The sequence below is a fragment of the Xenopus laevis genome, chromosome 7L, assembly GCF_017654675.1.
Source record: "Xenopus laevis strain J_2021 chromosome 7L, Xenopus_laevis_v10.1, whole genome shotgun sequence".
In the NCBI taxonomy this organism is placed as follows: Eukaryota; Metazoa; Chordata; class Amphibia; order Anura; family Pipidae; genus Xenopus; species Xenopus laevis.
The window spans coordinates 23,883,789-23,904,890 of NC_054383.1; the positions used below are offsets into that span (position 1 = coordinate 23,883,789).

The following is a 21,102-nucleotide window of genomic DNA, read 5'->3' on the forward strand; positions in this document are numbered from 1 at the left end:
TTCGGGCAGAAAATACCCTATTCCCTGACAGTGTGGGCAGTTCACAGTTATCCTGCAAGGGTACTTGGGTAATATGCAAGCTCTAATCTGGATCTACCCCCTTACACATCCCCCCACACACATTCTCTAGAGGAATTAAAAAAATGTTTATCCACAGATAAACATTACTCCCGACCGGGAGTTTCTGTGGTTCCCCAGTTGGAGTAATTTTACAGCAGGGTCGGGTAGCAGGTCGCCGGGTTTAAGTCAGATGGTCTGGCTGGGGCAGGGGTTTGCCTAACTAGACCAGTGCCTGTAGAAGCTACCTCTATTCAACATGTGGTCACACTATAACATGTAAACATCAACCAAGCAGGGGCTATACTGTACATATTGGTATGTGTATGGCCAGCTTATGATTTGTGGCTCTTCAGGAAACAAATCATATACAGCAGCAGGTAGGTTGGTGTGCCACTGGCCTAATATCACACAGCAAGGGATAATAGGGAAGAGACGACAACAAATCAAGATTGGCATTTATTTTAATGTAATAATTCTGCATATGAATATACACACACGCAGAACAACACAACGCAGCATACAAAAAAATCAGTGGAGTAGAATTTAAAATGAAGATCCGTCTCTGAAGGGCAAATGCCCAAGTCTCAGAGTCTGTGTTCCTGTGGCAGCTCTCCCGGCATTCATATAATAACTCTCTATTGCATCCAATCGGTAGGAAACGTATATTAACATTAATCAGAGCAGTCTCTAAGCACAGGGCACTATGTGGCCACCAGAGAACTCTGAGATTCCACGTACTGCAGCGCTTTCTCTTTCACGGCCTGGACACTCTCGGTGCTTCCATGTTTCTTTTCATACTCCAAGTAGCGCTTGAAAAAGAACTTGATCTTTTTAGCTGCCAAGCTCAGATGAATCACACGCTCAAAAATGTCCCTGTTGGAAGAAAACGGCTTATTAATCAGCCTGAAAAACAAAAGTGATGGGTGCCACGGCTTAGAAGCGCTAAAGCAGTGGTCCCCAACCAGTAGCCCGTGAGCAACATGTTGCTCACCAACCCCTTGGCTGTTGCGTTCAGTGGCCCCAAAGCAGGTGCTTATTTTTGAATTCCTGGCTTGGAGGCAAGTTTTAATTGCATAAAAATCAGTTGTACTACCAAACTGAGCCTCCCGTAGGCTGCCAGTCCACATAGGGGCTACCAAATAGCCAATCACAGCCCTTATTTGGCACCCCAGAGACTTTCATGCTTGTGTTGCTCCTCAACTCTTTTTAGATCTAAATGTTGCTCACTGGTAAAAAAAAGGTTGTGGATCCCAGCGCTAAAGAATGGTTTGAAGGGCAAGTGATAACAGGAAATGAAAATGACCTAAATTCATTTATAAAAAAGCCTCACTTACTCTGTGTGTAGGACTAAATAATTGGTGCAGTGAATGATTAGAACGGATAAAGTTTAGAAACTTTTTATAGGGATACATTTTAAACCCTAGCAATTGTTACAGAGAGCTATACGTGGAAGTACTTACCTCACTTCCTTTTGGCTGCCATGTTTCACCATCATGTCAATATAAACAGACCAGAGGTCTGTACGTTTTGGGTAGCTGCTCAGCGTGCTCTCAAACAGGGCTTTGGCCCGCTCAGTGTCTCCCAGCTGAAATTCTAACTGGGCAAACTTGGAAATCACATCAACATCTGCAAGCAGAAAGAGAAACCAGTTTCAGAATCTGCCCTGAACCCTGCAACTTGGACATGGAAGTTGTTTCTTTATACAAAATGGAGACTGACCATACACAGGCACATTGGCCCATTGACCCATTCAGCTGCCTATATAATAATTTATAATCCATTCATTGACTCTAGAACCAATAATCAGATCAGTCCACTTTGGCCCAGCACATAGGCAGCAAATCAGGCCCAGATCCCCTTGTTTGTAGACCTCAGATCTGACATGTGCATGGCCACCTTAAGACTCAACAAAACTATTTTACAAAACTTTACATGTGGGTTCAACAGACCGTACGTTTGCTATACCGTTGCTAGGCACACTGACCACAGTAATGGACCAGGGCTTTTTGTGAATGAATGAGATGATTAGGAGAGGTTGTTGAAACAAAAATAAACAATGAAAATAATCAAATACCATCAGTCAGTGTATACTTTCTGATGACAGAGGTCACAGTTTGAAGGAAGGCAAAACAGAACAGGACAAGAGCAGAGGACCCCGTTGTCTTAGTTTGTATGAATTTGTGGTTAAAAAGAAAAAAGAAAGAAAAAAGGAAAAAGAACCATATTCTTATTACATATCAGTCAAAGAAGAAAGAATTGCATACAGGTATGGGACCTGGGCCTGAATGCTTGGGACCTGGGGTTTTCCGGATGAGGGATCCTTTATTTAAACATTAAATAGCCCCAATAGGATTTGTTGCCTTCCGTAAGGATTATAACTTACTTGGGATCAAGTACAAGGTACTGTTTTATAATTACAGAGAAAAAGATATTTTTTTAAAATGTGACTTATTTGCTCATAATGAAGTCTATGTGAGATGGCTTTCCCGGGTTGACATTATGGTGAGATGTTTCTGATAAAGCGAGGGTGTACCCCCCCCCCCGTAACGTTGATACTTTTGGTTATGCAATAAATGGGGTAAGCCCGCCAACTGCATATTTTGAGTGTGTGCAGGTCCATGTATATTTTGCAGTTGCTAAGGGACCAAGCCAGGTCAACGGATAGCCAGCACCATCAGTGAAGTACAACTAAAACGCCCCTCTGCGTCAACCAGAGAACAAACGCAGCATTTCAAATACTCACGATCTTTCTCCGGAAGGCTCTTGAGCGCACGCTGCAGTAATTTGTGAGTCCCATCTCCTTGGCCTTGCTTTAGAAGGAAAGTTGCAAACTTAATCCATACAGACTTCTCCTGCCGGAAGCGCTTGAGCATTGTGTTGTACAGATCCTCTGCTTGCTGTGAATACAAGACAAGAAATGCTTAAAGGGATACTGTCATGGGAAAAAAAAATTCAATTTTTTGAATCAGTTAATAGTGCTGCTCCAGCAGACTTCTGCACTGAAATCCATTTCTCAAAAGAGCAAACAGATTTTTTTATATTCAATTTTGAAATCTGACATGGGGCTAGACATTTTGTCAATTTCCCAGCTGCCCCTGGTCATGTGACTTGTGCCTGCACTTTAGGAGAGAAATGCTTTCTGGCAGGCTGCTGTTTTTCCTTCTCAATGTAACTGAATGTGTCTCAGTGGGACATGGGTTTTTACTATTGAGTGCTGTTCTTAGATCTACCAGGCAGCTGTTATCTTGTGTTAGGGAGCTGCTATCTGTTTACCTTCCCATTGTTCTTTTGTTTGGCTGCTGGGGGGGAAAGGGAGGGGGGTGATATCACTCCAACTTGCAGTACAGCAGTAAAGAGTGATTGAAGTTTATCAGAGCACAAGTCACATGACTTGGGGCAGCTGGGAAATTGACAATATGTCTAGCCCCATGTCAGATTGCTCTTTTGAGAAATGGATTTCAGTGCAGAATTCTGCTGGAGCAGCACTATTAACTGATTCATTTTGAAAAAAAAAATTTTCCCCATGACAGTATCCCTTTAAATCCCCAGAACGGCTATATCTTGTAATTATAGACAGACGCTCCTAAGATTAAAAACAAGATGTACGATTTCCTATTGGAAATTGTGCATCATTGAAATGCACATGGAATATAAGCAGCATATCTATGCAAAGTATGGCAAATCCACTCATATTTTGCATTTCAGGGGGAAGTCATGGGGGCCTCTCACTGGATATACAATCAAATACAGGTGGCAATAGACCACCCTGGGCATAGGCAGATCAAAGTATTTTCGGAATAATCATGTGCTGAAGGAAGACTTACCCTTACATTATCCAATTCACTTAATTGTCCATACCAGCAATATTAAAACTATTGTAAACTACAATTCCCAGCAGTCATGGTAGTATACCCAAGACTGGAGAACTGCAAACTGAGTAGTTCTGGCCAAAGTCACTGATCTGAATAATACAAGCGTTGCCATCATCCATGATCATCGTCCAACAATGTAGGATAGTGGTTAATTACCTTAAACTTCTCAGACTTGATGTAGATGTCGGCCAGCTGCTGGAAGACTTTCAAAGGCTCATTATACTGAACAGCTCGTTCGAAGGCCTTCGTGAGGCTCTCCTCAGTGCCATACATGTTCTCCAAGTTTAGCAGTGCAACCCACACATTGAGCTTTTCCTGTTCCTCTCTAGGGGAAGGAGAACCACATTTGCTTACGTCAAAAAAATACCAGTGGAAACTACAGTGATTCAAAGTTACATTGCTGTTTGCAGTCACAAAATGAATGTCATTTGAAAGATTCCAGATGAATACAAGGTTCCACTAAGCGTATTGGCTTATTGGTTCAGGCCATCACAGAGCTGCTGTATAAGGTTCAAGCCACAGTCCTACCCCTATTCCTCTTGTGACTGTCATCAACTCATGTATGATGGCCCCCATTTTGAGCTTAGCACTGCTAGCTTTTACAAGTGCCCCTTGAAATGGGCTGAAATTACATCTGTTAAGTAAACATACATCCAACTACAGCGCAATGTCTCCCCCATGACTACACAGCAGCTTATTCTTTAAAGGCAATGGTGGATGAGACTTGTTGCCCATGGGAATTCTGCTCTACTTGTGGCAACAAATTTCCTGAACATACATTCCCTTTAAAAGGTTGGTTCACCTTTAAGACACAATAAGTTTTAGGAATAAGAACCAGCGGAGCTGCTCTCGCGAGACTTCGGCAACTCCACGCCACCTCCGAATACAAATACAGCAAAGTCGCTCGCTAAACCAAGGGCTTACGCATTTCATGCCTTAGTAAACTGGCACTGCCTAGCTCAGAGGAAGTGCAGGTTTACGAAGGCATGAAACGTTATTGCGCATCTTTATATTCAGGCGTTTCCTATTCCAGTCTCTTATTTAAATCAGTCCATGGTTGCTAGAGAAATTTGGACCCTAGCACCCCACCACCACTTAAGAGCTGCTAAATAAAAAGCTAAATAACTCAGAAATAAAAAATTAATTGTCTCAGACTATCACTCTCTACAACATAATTAAAGTTAATTTGAAGGTTAACAACCCCATTAAAACAACTTTAAGTATGTAATAGAATGGATAATTCTAAGCGACTTCTCAACTGGCCTTCATTATTCTTTTATTTTTTTTTAGTTTTTACGTTTATTTCCAGCTTTCAAATGGGGGAGGGGGTCTCCGACCCCATATAAAGAACAAATGCTCTGTAAGGCGACAACTTTATTGTTATTGCTACTTTTTATTTTTCATCTTTTTATTCAGGCCTCTCATTCACATTCCAGTCTCTTATTCAAATCAGTGCATGGTTGCTTGGAGAATTTGGAACCCAGCAACCAAATTGCTGAAATTGCAAAAAGAGAGCTGTTGAACAAAAAGCTAAATAACTCAAAAACTAAAAATAAAAATGGATTGCAAATGGTCTCAGAATATCACTCACTGCATCATACTAAAAGTTAATTTTTTAAGGTGAACAACCCCTTTAACTAACATAGGGGTCACTGCATGTAAAACATTTTGTGTGCGTCAATCCAGCTTTAGATCCCCATTGGAACGTGTTTTACATAATAATGATTTTTTTAAATAGATTTATAGTTCAATTTTCTTGCAGGATTTTCGGAGTTTCCATTCTCTTCACTGCTCTCCTGCTAGCAGAGCACAATGGCTTGGGGTCAAACTGTGGAGTTATTTGGAATCAAGCAGCCCACAGTTCCTTACCTGAAAGAAATGGTTTTGAGCGCCCGCTCTGCCACAACTCGTGCCTTCTCTATTTCTGTGGCATGAAGGTGGAATGCCATGTACTGGAGCCAAAGGATGGAGCTGTCTGGGGAACTAATGACAAGCCGGTCAAAGTCATCGGCTGACTGAGGCTGCCGACTGGAGTCCAGTAAAGTAGCTTCTTTCTTAGACAGTTCTTTCTCCGCTTCCTTCTTTTCTTTCGCCAGCTCTTTTTTCGTTTTCTTTTTCTGGAAGATCAAAAGGAGATTGAAGCAATGCTTAGCATTTTCTTCATCATTCTCACTTTACTGGATTTGTCCAAGTTAAAGATCCATTGGTTGTCACAGATAACTGAAATGGGCCAGTGTAACACAACAAATAACTGGTCCCTTTTTTCTATTTAACCGACGGTCATAAAATGCAATAATAGTGGCTGAAGCCTTACCTTGGGCTGTTCATCCTCCTCTTCATCGCTGTCCGAGCTGCTCTCATTAGCCCCAGCCAGAGACGTTTTGAGAGTGTTTAGGCTGACATCCCATAAGAACCCAGAGGAAACTTGCAACCTTGAAACGGATGCTTGACTGCTAGTTTGTTCCTTAAGAGAAAAAGAAAACATGTTTTTGTTCAAGCAGGATCGCGAAGAACTGAATAACATTTAACAAGGAAAAATCTATGGCACCATTTACACCAAACACACACTGTTAGTTCAGCATTGCATTTTAAAAGTATATGCAATGACGCAACTCTTTTTATGCTCTCTTTTTCTTACCAAGTTTTCAACTGATTTTCATTTCAATTTATAAACATCAGGAGCAGTGACATCCAGGTTTTTGTCTGCCGCTGACCTTCGCAATTTTCTGCTGGATGGCAGCAGATGAAACAGCTCATGTGCCAATACCCTTAGTGTGTTTTAATGTTGTGGTGGGCAGTGCTCTAACTATTGCAATGTGTTGCCATATATACAAACCTGCAACACATATATCAGTCAACTGGAAATATACGGAGCTGGCAAAATGGTATTTTAAACTGCAAATGACCTCCTAGCAATATAGTCTGGTACAGAAATACATTGGGCTTTAATAAATTACCTCCCCATAAACCTACTGTAGATCACACTGCTAAGCCTCTCTACCACTACGAGGACATATAATAGCTTTCTGGTTAATAACACAGTTAGAAATAATGGCAAAAAGCTTGCTTTGTATCAAAGTTTGGTAAATGACATATGTACTTGTGAATGTAAAAAATTTATTTTCCCCATCAGATCATCTTGATTTTAAGGGTTATTTGCCCTTTAAACGCATAAAGCTCAATCTCTCTCTGTGGTTACAATCATACAGGGATCTGCAGGCTATTACCTGGGACTGCTGCTGTGTTTTCTTTGTTTTATCCTCTGCATCTTCCTCTCTGCAGTAAACTTCAACTCCACTGTCATCATCCTCTATAGATTTGTGAGATTTTTTCTTCTTTAGACCAGTGTCCTGAAAGTGAACAGACCCTAATTTAGTTATAGTGATCATGCATTCCAGGTCTGGACTGGGATTCAAAATTGGCCCTAGCATTTCAAGTACACAGAGACCCAAACAGCCCCTATAGGCCCAATAAATAGTGTCTGTGTCATCTTCCAACAGCCCCTCTGGCATTTGCCAGGACCCACAGACTACCAGTCCAGGCCTGATGCATTCCTTGTAATAGCTACACAACTAGCCAACCCAATGACAGACTGTGGCTATACCTCCACAGCAATCTGACATATCTGTGCAAATAGTTGGGGCACACTGCCCAATATCCTGTTGCCTGGTTTACCAACAACATGGCCCAGTTGTAGGCTGATTGGTTGTATATGAGAAACGATTCACTTGCTAGTGTATAAAAGGTTTAAGGCCATAAAAAAACAACATTATTTGCACAACTAATAGTTAATGCTAATAAACAGCAGATAAGCTAAACAAGTGGTTGTTACTCGTAGCTGGTTAGAAAGAAGGTCTAAAGTTGGCCATAGATGCAAAGATCCGATCGTACGAATCATCGTACGATCGGATTTTCCCATCTCCCGACCCACCACTAACCATTCAGATCAAAGTCTTACCAGTCAGATTAGTTAAAGAACAGATCAGCAATGTTCTGCCCCTGACAGCAATCATACGATATCTATGTCCAACCAAAGCTAGTGACAGTCTCCCACTGAAAATCGTATGATCGGCAATACACGCAGAGATATTATCGGCAGCCGACAGAAATTTTCTAACCTGTCCGATCGACCAAACGACCGATCTCCGCCGGACGAAAAATGTCGGGACTCTCCACACACGGTTCGAAAATCGTACGAATCCTCGATTCGTACGATCAGATCTTTGCGTCTATGGCCAGCTTTAGATACATGTCACTGCTACTAATCTTCCTGTATTATCTAAGCCATAGATCAATGGACTGAGTCAAGGAGGCCCAAGAATGAAGCCCAGAAAAAATCATGTGAACCATTTAACTTGCTTAAAGGACAAGGAGAGTTAAACTAAAGAAGTAGCTAGAAATGTTGAACATTATGCTGTGTGCTTCTGTACCAGCCCAAGACAACCACAGCCCTTTAGCAGTAAAGATCTGTCTCCAAAGATGCCCCAGTAGCTCCCCACCTTCTTTTCGGCTGATTCACTGCACATGCTCTGTGCTTACTGAGCTTAGGGACCCACTCACAATATACAGTACACATAGAATAGAAATGTCACAATATAAGGCTGATTACTAATTAATACAGATAATTACTACATGGCAACACAGAAACCAGTGCAATTAGCATCAGAATTTCATAATCAGTTTATATTACAGACCAACCTTATTTTCTGCTTGATAAATTGCAATGACCCCTAAGCTTAAAGTGGACCCGTCACCCAGACATAAAAATCTATATATTAAAAGTCCTTCTTAAATTAAATATGAAATCCAAAAGCATTCATAGCTGTTGTAAACTCATTTAAAAATATCAGCTGTCAATCAAGTATTGCCTAGGCATAGAGGCGGGGCAAGCAATTACTTTCACTTTCCATTCAGCACTTCCTAGATGTCACCGCTCTCCCTACATTCCCCCAGCTCTCTTAACGATTTAATTGTGTAACCAGGGCATGGGGATGGACATTGGGTCCCTGTCCCCTGGTGCACAAACAAGATTCTGAGATGATACAAGTCTTTCCTTAATAACAGTGTCCACAAAATGGCGCCTTCCTGGCTGCTATAATTATGAGTTCCCAGACTGATGGAAACAAGATTCAAGTAATTTATACAGTGTAATTAAAGTTAATTTTGCTTGACTAACATGATAAAATAGGATTTGGATAATTTTGTTTGGGTGACGGGTCCCCTTTATGCTTCTCAACAGCTGCTCAAAGACACTTTCCAAGATGGTGACTCCCTGTTACAAGTTTGAAGTCCTGGATCATTGCTGCTATTGAGAAGCTAAAACTTTAGGCTGGTGCAATAAGTTCAGTATATCAAACATGAAATTTTTAGCCCTATTCATTTTTAGGGTTTAGTTCTCCTTTAATCCCGCTGTGCCTTGGGCTGTAAACTCTATAAATCAGAAGTACTCTATTTAACAAATGATATACCTGTGAGCCCTTTTCTAAATTCTCCCTTTTCCTTTTTGTCGGTGTCTTTTTCGACGCCTTATTTTTCCTTTTGCTGAATCCAGCAGATTCTGGTACGACGTCAGGCTTTCCGGTGTCGGTGGGAAGAAGCGAAAGCTCCACGTGTTTCTTATCAGGGTCGATACTGTAAAAGCAAAGGATGGCATATACTTGAGCCACATAATCCAGCATTATGCAAAACAAACAATATCTATATACATACACACGCCTATCTGTTTGACATTCTAGTGAGCTGCACCATGGAAATATACACAAATGAATACATACGACAGGACTTTGGCTGTAAGCAGGGTGCCTTCTGGGATATAGTTACTGTATGCAGATGGCTCATAAACAAAATAACTAGTGACGTTCTGGAACTGGATATGTCCCACAATAAAGCTGGATAACCTGGAGGAAAGACAAAATGCTAGAAGTTAATTCAATTTTATTATTTTTTTCCATTCAATCACAGTTCACAAGCTTTAGTCCCTTGTTTTTGTGTGTTAAAGGGGTGGTTCACTTTTTAAAAAAAAAAAAAAAAAATCATATTTATTGTTTTTAACAAACATGTCAAATACAGAAATAAAAAGAAATTAAAATAAAATTACAAATCAACCATTTGTGGGGGTGGTTCCTTTTTAAGTAAACTTTTAGTTGGTAATTGAATGGCCAATTCTAAGCAACTTTTCCATTGGTTTTCATTTATTTATTTATTTTATAGTTTTATAATTATTTGCCTTTTCCCTCGGACTCATTTCCAGCTATCAAATGGACGTCACGGACCCCATCTAAAAAGCAAATGCTCTGTAAGGCTACAAATGTATCGTTTTTGCTAATTTGTATTAGGGATGCACCGAATCCAGGATTCGGTTCAGGATTCGGCCTTTTTCAGCAAGATTCGGATTCGGCCGAATCCTTCTGCCCGGCTGAATCCTTCTGCCCGGCCGAACGGAATCCGAATCCTAATTTGTATATGCTAATTAAGGGCGGGAGGGAAATCACGTGACTTTTTGTCACAAAACAAGGAAGTAAAAAATGTTTTCCCCTTCCCACCCCTTATTTGCATATGCAAATTCGGATTCGGATCGGTATTCGGCCGAATCTTTCGGGAAGGATTCGGGGGTTCGGCCGAATCCATAATAGTGGATTCGGTGCATCCCTAATTTGTATGAATCTTCTTTCTAGCAAGGTCCTCTGCTAATCATATTCCAGTCTCTTTTTTAAATCAATGCATGGTTACTAGGGTAATTTGGACCCAGCAACCAGATTTTTATAATGCAAATTGAAGAGCTGCTGAATAAAAAGCTAAATAACTCAATAACCTTAAATAACCTTAAATAAAAAAAGAATTAAAACCAATTGCAAATTGTTTCAGGACATTACTCTCTACATAATACTAAAACTTAAAGGGATGCGGTCATCGGAAAACATGTTTTTTTTTTTCAAAACGCATCAGTTAATAGTGCTACTCGAGCAAAAAGAGCAAACAGATTTTTTTTATATTCAATTTTGAAATCTGACATGGGGCTAGACATTTTGTCAATTTCCCAGCTGCCCCCAGTCATGTTTTTTTCCCAGGACAGTATCCCTTTAACTCAAAGATGAACAACCCCTTTAATATAGCAGCATTCAACAACTGGACTGCCAGCTGTCAAAAACATCAAGGAGAGTGAAAAGAAGAACAAGGCACCATACCTGAAAAACACTCCTTTGTTTTCTGTAATGGCACTCACAAAGCCACTAACCAACTGCCCTTCTTCCAGACTATCTATGGAAGCGATATCCTCGTCAACTGCACTGCTCTGCGCTTGTTGATTTACCCTATTGGGAAAAAAAAGTACATGTATTTATGGTCAACAGCAGAGGCTATTACATGAACACAAACACCAATACAATGCATTAACAAGTTTGCATAGAAGACAGTTAGAATATTTTATGACCAAAGGGACAGGAACAATGTATTTATTATTATTATTTATTATGAACATGTATTTATATAGCGCCAACATATTACGCAGCGCTGTAAAGAAAATGTGTTTATACAACTAAATCACATGAATTATATAGAACACATGGAGTTACTTACATCACAACCAATACAGGGACAAAAGGTGAGGGAGGCCCTGTGCAAAAGAGCTTACAATCTAAAGGGAAGGGAATAAGACAAGGTGTGGGAGTAAAACATTTTGAGAACTTACCTGGACTGCCTGAGAGAAACCTTAACTATCTTTGAATTAGACAGTATAGCACACCTGTATTATAAAATAAAAGAATATACATATTAAAAGGTTTGTACTGTGATGAGATTACTGTTGCAGACCATTATAAAAGGAAAGCTGCAAGATATTGTGGGAGCAGGTGCCACTTCAATTTGCAATGAGGTTTCTTACCTGACAAACTTCCCAGGGGTGAATTTTTCCAATGAAGCTTCTGCGTATTTGTCGCATAAGTGAAACATATTGGCGTTTCCAGTCTTTCCAAACGGGAGGGAGAGTGTCAGCCCGGAGCCCTTTACTACCTTAGTCACACACGCCACAGTCACAGCTCCTTCCTCCAATGAATGGATACCTACAAGATGGCAGAGAAAGACAGGGGTCATTCCCAGTAAATCACGAGGCAGAATCAGGCTAAACACAATGCTCCAAAAATTGGTGCAGATTTTACCCTTTGTGCCTTTGGTGCATGCATTTCTTTGTATGGGAGGCTTTTCAGTTAAAGGAGAGCTAAATCTTAAAAAACATATATGGCTAGAAATGCTGTACAGTTTGTTGTATTCAGCAGCCCTATGACCTATGCCTTCAAAATTTGTCCACAGCAGATACCAATCTTGGATCTTGTTAGATCATCTTTTCATTTCCAGTGGCCACTTACTGAGCTTTGGGGCTGCTGCTGCTGTTGAAAACATCACTACAATAGCAGAAAGTGATCTTACATCAGACAGATGCCGATGCTTCAAGGCTGATTTTAATTAATTATAATGCAAAATGCACTGCTTTACATGCTGCGGTGCAATACGAATCTGTATATTGTGAGCCGGTCTCTAAGCAGAAACAGTAACCACCCCGAGGATGTGCTGTGAATCAGCAACAATAGATGACAAGGAGCTTTGAAGGCGGAGAGATCCTTACTGATAAAGGGTTGTTGTGGCTTTGGGATGGTACATAATCCCAACACAAAGTCCACAATGTCTAGCCTAATTTTTGGATGGTCTTCATTTTTCCTTTAATAAGTAGGACACATTTCAGAGAAACACCTGCCTACAGGCCTGCCACGTCCCTTTCAAGTGACTGGGAAGTTGGGACAGGAGAAGGGCATACTCCACTAGTTTTGCAGCATTTTAGTGCTCAAACAAACGTCAATCTCAATACTGAAGTATTGTGGGTGATGCTTCATTGTCCTTCAAAATGATGTAGAAGTCACATAATGAGTAAGGATATCTTATCTTCTGACACAGAAGAGTGAGGGTTGGTTCATCTTCAAGTTAACTTTTAGGGTCAGGGCACATGCTCAGATTCAGGGAGATTAGTCACCCAGGGACAAATCTCCTCTTCTTTAGGGCGACTAATCTCACCAAACTGCCACCCACCGGCTAGAATGGCACTCGGAGCACATCATTTTCCAAAGTCGCCCGTAGTTGCCTCGCGATTTACATTATAGCCGGCAGGAGGGGGAGATTAGTTGCCCCGATGAAGAAGAGATTTGTTGTCGGGCAACTAATCTCCCCGAATCTGAGCATGTGCCCTGACCCATAGTATGTTATAGAACGGCCAATTCTAAGTAACTTTTCAATTGGTCTTCATTATTTATAGTTTTTCCGACTCTTTACAGCTTTACAAATACTCTGTAAGGCTACAAATGTATTGTTATTGCTACTTTTTTATTACTCATCTAGTATTCATATTCCAGTCTCTCATTTAAATCAATGCATGTTTGCCAGGTTTATTTGGAGCCTATCTACCTGAACTTGCAAACTGGAGAGCTGCTTAATAAAAATCTAAATAATTAAAAAAACACAAATAAAAAATTAAAACAAATTGCAAAATTATCTCAGAATATCACTCTCTACATCATACGAAAAGTTAATTTAAAGATGAACAACCCCTTAAACATTGTGTATGGTTTTCATTACTTTGCAGCTAAATTCGAACCCTCTGGAGGGATTCCCAGGTGCAAATCCTGCAGCCAGTCCACGTGACTCTAGTTATGCCACAGTACCGTATATACTCGAGTATAAGCCGTCCCGAGTATAAGCCGAGGTACCTAATTTTACCTCCAAAAACTGGGAAAGCTTATTGACTTGAGTATAAGCCTAGAGTGAGAAATGCAGCAGCTTCTGGTAAGTTTCAATCAAAAAATTGAGGGTTTCTGCTCCCATTGGAGGTGCCAGCGTCTCGTTTTTGGATGCCAGCGACTATTCTTAGACGCTGGCGACCGTTTTTGCTCTAAACCCGAGTATAAGCCGAGGTTGAGTTTTTCAGCATATTTTGGGGGCTGAAAAACTCGGCTTAATAGAGTAGATACGGTATCAATAATTTAACAGTTTGTAAATGCAATTATAACCGACAGCAGTATTTGTTTAGCCCTCTGTTCTATGGTTCGGATTCTTGAATCAATATAAAAATCTATTCTCCTCCAGATCAGCTGGCTTCTGCTACATTGTTTGCAAAGTAACATCCAGAAGTGCACAAACTATAACCAGCCAGACAGATAATGCTTTCAATAGCAATCACATTTATACATAGCATTAAAACAAATTAATATGTTTAATGAAAGTATATTGGGAAGTTATTTAGAATCATATTTTCTTTGATTGTGGACATCCCCTTTAAAGTGATTAGCTGTCGGAGGAAGCTGCTCCTGGTAACAACAACCACTCAAGATGAAGTATTAGTAAGTGTAAAGTACCTGTTAATGAAAGGCAGAGGTGCTTGTGAACGGCGTCCGGTCCAACAACAGTTGCAGACAAGGCTTGGCCATTCTTGAATAGTTTTTCTGGACGCTTTAAGTTCTATGGAGAACATGAGCACAATTGGTGTTTTTATTCAGACATTGTGAAGTATAAGAAATAAAGAAAAAAAAACAACAAGATTTTTCAAACCTTGGGGGTCTGGGAAAGAAGCAGAAGCTCAATTCTCCCACGGATTTCTGGTGTGATCTCCACCTCTAGATATTTTGTCTCTGTGTTAAACTGTACAGGGGAGGTAAGAAATAAAAAGCAAAGGAAATCAGCGTCTCTAAAGGTCTCATCACTGGAATTAATCCACACCCCCTGCTTTTTAAAAATCTCTCAAACAGTGGAAGTCATTGTTCTCTATGGCCTGAGCAGGCTGTACTTGTGTGTATAACCATCACTAACCCCTTGGATGTTGCTCCCAGAGACCTCAAAGCAGGTGCTTAATTTTGAATTCCTGTCTTAGGGGAAAGTTTTAGTTGCATAAAAACCAGGTGTACTGCCAAACAGAGTCTTACGGAGGCTGCCAGTCCACATAGGGGCCAATTACAGCGCATAAATGGCACCACCAAGAACTTTTTGCATGCTTGTTATGCTCTCCCTCTTTTATTCACATAAGAATGTATCTCATGGGTTAAAAAAAAAAAAAAGTTAGGAAACCTGCTTTAGTGCCTGTGACACCTGATCTGGAACATAACGCTTTACAGCATATACAGGTCTACAACTGCTTAAAATCCACCAAAAAAATATATCGCTGATCACGGATTGAATTCATAAGAAATGAGCCAAAGCAGCAAACAAACACCAGTGGTTAGCTGTAATCATTTGAAAACCTTCTGGTGCCAGGTCCTTTGTTGGAAGGGTTCATATTACTGCTCTTAACTCATAGCAGGCATGGCCATACCAAACAGGACCATAACTAAAGGAGCTATACGGAGCCATGAGCAGCAACAGTAGAAAATGCATTATATGTCCTAGAGGGGATTACCTTATTTACATAGCATGTAACCTTATCACCAGGGTTGAATGTTTTCAGTGCTCTTGGCTTTGGAACATTATCAGTGTTAATTAACCTGCAAAACAAAAAAAAATATATCAAGACCAGAGGTTTTTTAAACATGTTGGATCTCATCAACTTTGTTTTTATATATCTGTACCCTAATTAAGAACTTTGTCATAGTCATCACCAGGCTGTAGTTCTGGGTCGGAAAATCAGTATGGACTATGGGCCCCACCATGGGCCCCTCTATTCACCGCTTTCAGCTCTCCAGTTTGGGAACCTCTGATCTAGGCTAACCCTGCACCCTTTTTCAATAACACTGTTTGTAAGTAGCACTTGATGAAGGGGCTTGACCCCAAAACGTTTGCTTATTGATCTCACCGAAATAAAAAGAACACGATTTGAATTGAAGCAGAAGCATTGAAGTGAGTGTGCCATTTGTTACTATTTTTGTGGATATGTGATAAAAGCTCTTTAATTGCAGCAGAGCTAACATTTGAGCACCTCTTTATTTTTCTACACAAAAGAAAGATAAAAGTTTAGCGGAAGAAAAAATTGACATTTTGTAACCCTGCACACAGTGATTCTAAAGCAGAAAAGGAAGATATACTCACTCTGGGAGAAGGCTCAACTCAGGAACAGAATGTATGAAATCAGGATGTGTGATTGGAAGGTATCTGTCACAAAATAATAAAAGAAAGTGTTGGTTTATGATATTGAAACGAAATAGATTATTGATGAAACAAAACATTTCTCTTCCAAAGGATATCGGAGTCTGATTACACCAACCGAATGGAAATTTCTAGCAGAAGTGGGGTAAAAACAGCAGCAACAGCCCCTGGCCCCTTACAGGAGTAAAGGTGTATACACTGGGTAAGTGAGGAAGCTACATTGGATACTGTGGATAGTAAGGCAACAACAGTTGCAGCAGGAATCGGATTGCTGAAAATGTCTGCTATAAATACCATACTATTTATTATGCAACAAATGGATTTTATTTATTTTATTTCTGTTTGCCTCTGCAAGATATACATTCACAGGACACCTTCAAGCCTTACAAATCTCTAGGGGATCTTCCAAATTAGCAATTGTTTTAACTGCAGACCCACCCACCCCAATGAGGTTTGTTGCATTCAAAACTCACCTTCAGCACAAACCCTTTTAAGAGTGCTTTCCAGAATTCATGCAAGTCCACTTGATAAGGCCTCCTTTTACCCACAACAAATTTCAGGCAAACATTGTTGTGACCCTGCTATAGATTCAGCTCAAATCCTACCCTATTGGCCCCAAGTTTGGAAAACTCAAAGCTCGAAATGTCACAGGTGAAGGCCAAGTTACGGTCTTACTTTCCTCAAAAGGAAAGCCTTTTATCACTTGGGGGCCAAATGTTAGGCACCACCAAGTGAATGTATTTACTTACCTGAAACCCGGGCTGGTGCTCCTATCAGCAGATAACTGCACGGGCCCGGGGTCATTCCAGTAAGCACCACGGAGAGCTTCTCTTCCGGCATCTTCGCTCTTCTTGCGGCTGTGCATTAGAGTATAAAGCCGAACTTTAACTAAAAAGTCGACTTTTTCATTCTATTGTGCATGTGTCTGCCCCAGGAAATTTGAAGAAAGAAGAAGCCGGAAGAGAAGTGATCCTTGGTGCTCGCTGGAATAACCCCGGGCTGGTGCAGTTTTCTGCCGATAGGAGCACCGGCCCAGGGTTTCAGATAAGTAAATACATTCACTTGGGGTAAAACATTTGGCACCCCAAGTTGTAAACGACTTTCCTACTCCTTTAAGAATAAATTATTCCACCGACTTGTACTCCCCATTATCAACCTCTTAAGTTCACTCTCTGCTCTAAACTTCACCTCCTATGTATTGCTGAATGAGTTAAAAAGACTCACTCCAAGCACTGGTGCAAGATAGGTAAATGTATACATTGGGGGAAAAAGTTGAGGGGTAGAAACAGTTGTAAGAGAAAGACCTATAATTATTTTATTATAATTAATATATACGATTGGTGCAGGAATCGAGAAAACAGAAAGATTGCATATGCACCGGAGCAATATGTTTGCAAGTGGATTGGGTGGAAACCATACAGATTTTATGCAATTTGTTCTGTTTTTTTGTGCCACATTTTAAATGTATGCACCAGACTCCCACTTACAGGGTAGACTGGCATTCATATGGCTGTATAAGCTACTGTGCTTTTAGCTGTGGCAGATTCAAGGGGCATTCACAGCTTCACAAAACAATGGCCTCTGTCCAATGATAGGGTTGTCCTGCCGTGCCTATGCAATGCAACTGAAGCGCATTTGGGGTGAGGCACAAAGCAGCACAACACACCAAAACAAAACTGGGCACACAAACACCCATGTTGTTTGCCCATAATCAAGGCTCTGCTCCCTTTCGAGGCAGGATGTTTGGTGCTCTGTGTTCTACAAAGAAACTTGAAAAAAAAATCCCCTGCAACCTACCTGTGGGTCTTCACTTCTCTTCCGCCAATAACTCGACAAGTCACCTCTTGCTTTGGATTGAGTTTGGAGGTTGGGAAACAACCCTGCGGGGTTTCATCCATTATTTGGGAAACATGGATAAAGCCAAATACGTTATCATTTATGGAGACGGTCACTTGTGTGGGCTTTATACTTTTCACTGTTCCAGTTACTAGATCTCCAATTTTCAAACCATGTGAAATTGCACCACGGACCCTCATAGCTGACTGGGTTGTTCGGCCGAGGTTTTTGCTGGTCTTTGAGGCAGCTTTATTCTGCACTGCTAGCAAAAGGCCGTGTTCATTCACAGTTGTTGTTTTTAGAATTACGGAGATGGTCTCTCCCACCTTCAGCTTTTCAGACTCAAAACGGAAAGTGTCATTAAGGTGAGAAGACACGGGAACCGCAATTAGATGAGCAGAGTCTGCGAAGGACACAACAGCAAATTCTTCTGCCACGTGCTGCACATCCGCTGAGTGGGATGAATTCATCTTCGGCTGCAGAGAATTTACACAAAAGAAAGCTTTTATATTTAGAATTGAACCATTATTATGAACGGTACGTAGTCACTCACTCGCATTTGTGTGGTTGCTGTATGATGATTTACATTGAGTTTCACTGCTACGTGGCTACATCAGTCTGGCAACCCATAACAACCAATACATTCCCAGTCTAGCAACCCATGACACCAAATACATTCACAGTCTAGCAACCCATAACAACCAATACATTCCCAGTCTAGCAATCCATAACAATCAATACATTCCCAGTCTAGCAATCCATAACAATAATACATTCCCAGTCTGGCAACCCATAACAACCAATACATTCCCAGTCTAGCAACCCATAACAATCAATACATTCCCAGTCTAGCAACCCATAACAACCAATACATTCCCAGTCTGGCAACCCATAACAACAAATACATTCCCAGTCTAGCAACCCATAACAACCAATACATTCCCAGTCTGGCAACCCATAACAACCAATAAATTCCCAATCTAGCAACCCATAACAACCAATACATTCCCAGTCTAGCAACCCATAACAATCAATACATTCCCAGTCTAGCAACCCATAACAACCAATACATTCCCAGTCTGGCAATTCATAACAACAAATACATTCATAGTTTAGCAACCCATGACAACAAATACATTCCCAGTCTAGCAACCCATAACAAACCAATACATACCCAGTCTAGCAACCTATAACAACCAATACATTCCCAGTTTAGCAATCCATAACAACCAATACCTTCCCAGTCTAGCAACCCATAACAACCAATACATTCCCAGTTTAGCAATCCATAACAACCAATACATTCCCAGTCTGGCAACCCATAACAACCTCTACATTCCCGGTCTAGTGACCCATAACCATTCATTACATTCCCAGTCTAGCAACCAATACATTCCTAGTCTGGCAATCCATAACAACCTATACATACCCAGTCTCTATTGGCCCAGAACAATGTTACATACCCAGTCTAGCAACCCATAACAACCAATACATTCCCAATCTGGCAACCAATAACAACCTATACAATCCCGGTCTAGCGACCTATTACCACTGGTTACATTCCCAGTCTACGGCCCTCTGATATACATGAAATAAGCTGTGGGTCACTGCATGGGTTCATTTTGCGGACCTACAATGTTTTCCATGCACATCAAAGGGAAACAACTCAAAGAAAGTGGTGGGAACATTGATCACAACCACGAGGAACAAAGAACAAGACCCTCATTGTGCCATTGGCTTTAAAAAAAAAAAAAAACCATGCCACTGGTTATTGTTGAAACAAACCCTGTTGTTACAGCATTACAGTTCCCAGCATGCCCTATCACAAAATAAAACACCAAGCCAAACACACTTACCACATTCTGTTTCTTTTTCAACAGCGTTTGATTTAGAGATACATGAACATGCAACGTCAGCATATCAACATGTAAAACCACAGCTTTGACTTTCTGTCCAGCGACCAGTGCTTTATCTGCAACAAAGACAACATGTATAATTTGTAAGGTTCAAGGTTAATAAAAATATAGAAACCATCCAAAACAACATTTCCTCCATTAGGCAAGTATTTCTAAGGACTGGTCATTACAAAATGGCTGCATTACAAATGCTTTTGCTTGTATACAACTATGGGATGTGCCGATGAAGCAGACTTTACTGCTGTATCTGGTGGACAAAGCAGAATATTAATTGCAGTGTAGTTGTGTGCACCAGATGCTTCATGTTTATCCTCTCTAGAACCCATGCTCCCAGCTCTGTTTTCATTCTCACTCCTTAAGAACCACAGGTATTTGCCCCCTTCCCAGTCCTGTCTTTCCCCATACTTCAACCTTCTCTCCCAACCCAAGCTGTGCCCCAACATCATCATTTCTCCCTAGCGTGGCCCTTCAACCCACAAGGAATATGTCAGGAATATGACAAAATTGTTTGTTTTAAATAACAAATACTAAAGGGAAAAAAATGACAGTATTTCTTTCATCTAGAAAGAAAGTCAGGGATGGGAGATGTTTTGACTTAATTATACTGTACTTGGTATTGGAGAATATTCTAGATGTGCTCCTAGTAATAATAAGACTGTGACTTCTATATACAGCAAATTCTGAGGAACACAATACACTTCTGTAGATTTGTTTTTATACATACAAGTGGGAGCCAACATTTTATCTATATCTGTCACCTGGGGAGTTTCATAGCACAATGGAAAATCTCCTCTCCCGTGGGTGATGAAGCGCCCAACTATACCTGCCCCTTCACATTAGCTGGAATCAATGCATGTAAAACACATGACATATAGTGATCATGGGTAATCGCCCAAAAATTTCATGTATTTTTGACACGTCAGCTGTGTATAAATCTGCAGTGGGAAAACAGGACCACAAATATTTGCATGAATGGTCTATAAAAGCATTTCTATATGCGGATCTCTGCTTTTCTGTTCCTCAACGCAGAAAGCTTTAACCCAGTTATATGTACATGCAATACATTACAGCTAGAGATAAGTCTGAGCAATGTGTCTTCGTAGCAATGCTACCATCATGATAAAATAAAGTCTAGGTTTCTACCTCCAATGTGATACTGGGTGGCTGATACAGTCTGAGCCCCAGAAATGCTGCCAGCGCTGAACTGGACGGGACCATTCTCCTCTGCATTCTCAACAACCAAAGTGAGCTTTTGTCCTGCGATCAGTGTGTAGATACTTAGCTCGTCCTCTGGATCTCCTAATATC

General features: G+C 40.7%; 1 protein-coding gene across 1 annotated transcript in view; it reads right to left on the reverse strand.

The window, feature by feature from the left end:
* Positions 1–503: 503 nt before the first annotated feature.
* The window catches only part of pdcd11.L (programmed cell death 11 L homeolog), a 42,652-nt gene continuing 22,053 nt past the window's right edge, over positions 504–21,102 (reverse strand). The window contains 19 exon segments of the mRNA NM_001128623.1: positions 504–933; positions 1,521–1,686; positions 2,804–2,957; positions 4,089–4,257; positions 5,802–6,049; positions 6,247–6,396; positions 7,160–7,282; positions 9,401–9,563; positions 9,707–9,829; positions 11,117–11,242; positions 11,620–11,673; positions 11,812–11,989; positions 14,327–14,429; positions 14,520–14,609; positions 15,361–15,445; positions 15,987–16,049; positions 17,841–18,355; positions 19,736–19,851; positions 20,939–21,094. Coding sequence (NP_001122095.1) covers positions 762–933; positions 1,521–1,686; positions 2,804–2,957; positions 4,089–4,257; positions 5,802–6,049; positions 6,247–6,396; positions 7,160–7,282; positions 9,401–9,563; positions 9,707–9,829; positions 11,117–11,242; positions 11,620–11,673; positions 11,812–11,989; positions 14,327–14,429; positions 14,520–14,609; positions 15,361–15,445; positions 15,987–16,049; positions 17,841–18,355; positions 19,736–19,851; positions 20,939–21,094 — 2,954 coding nt within the window. The 3' untranslated portion in view covers positions 504–761.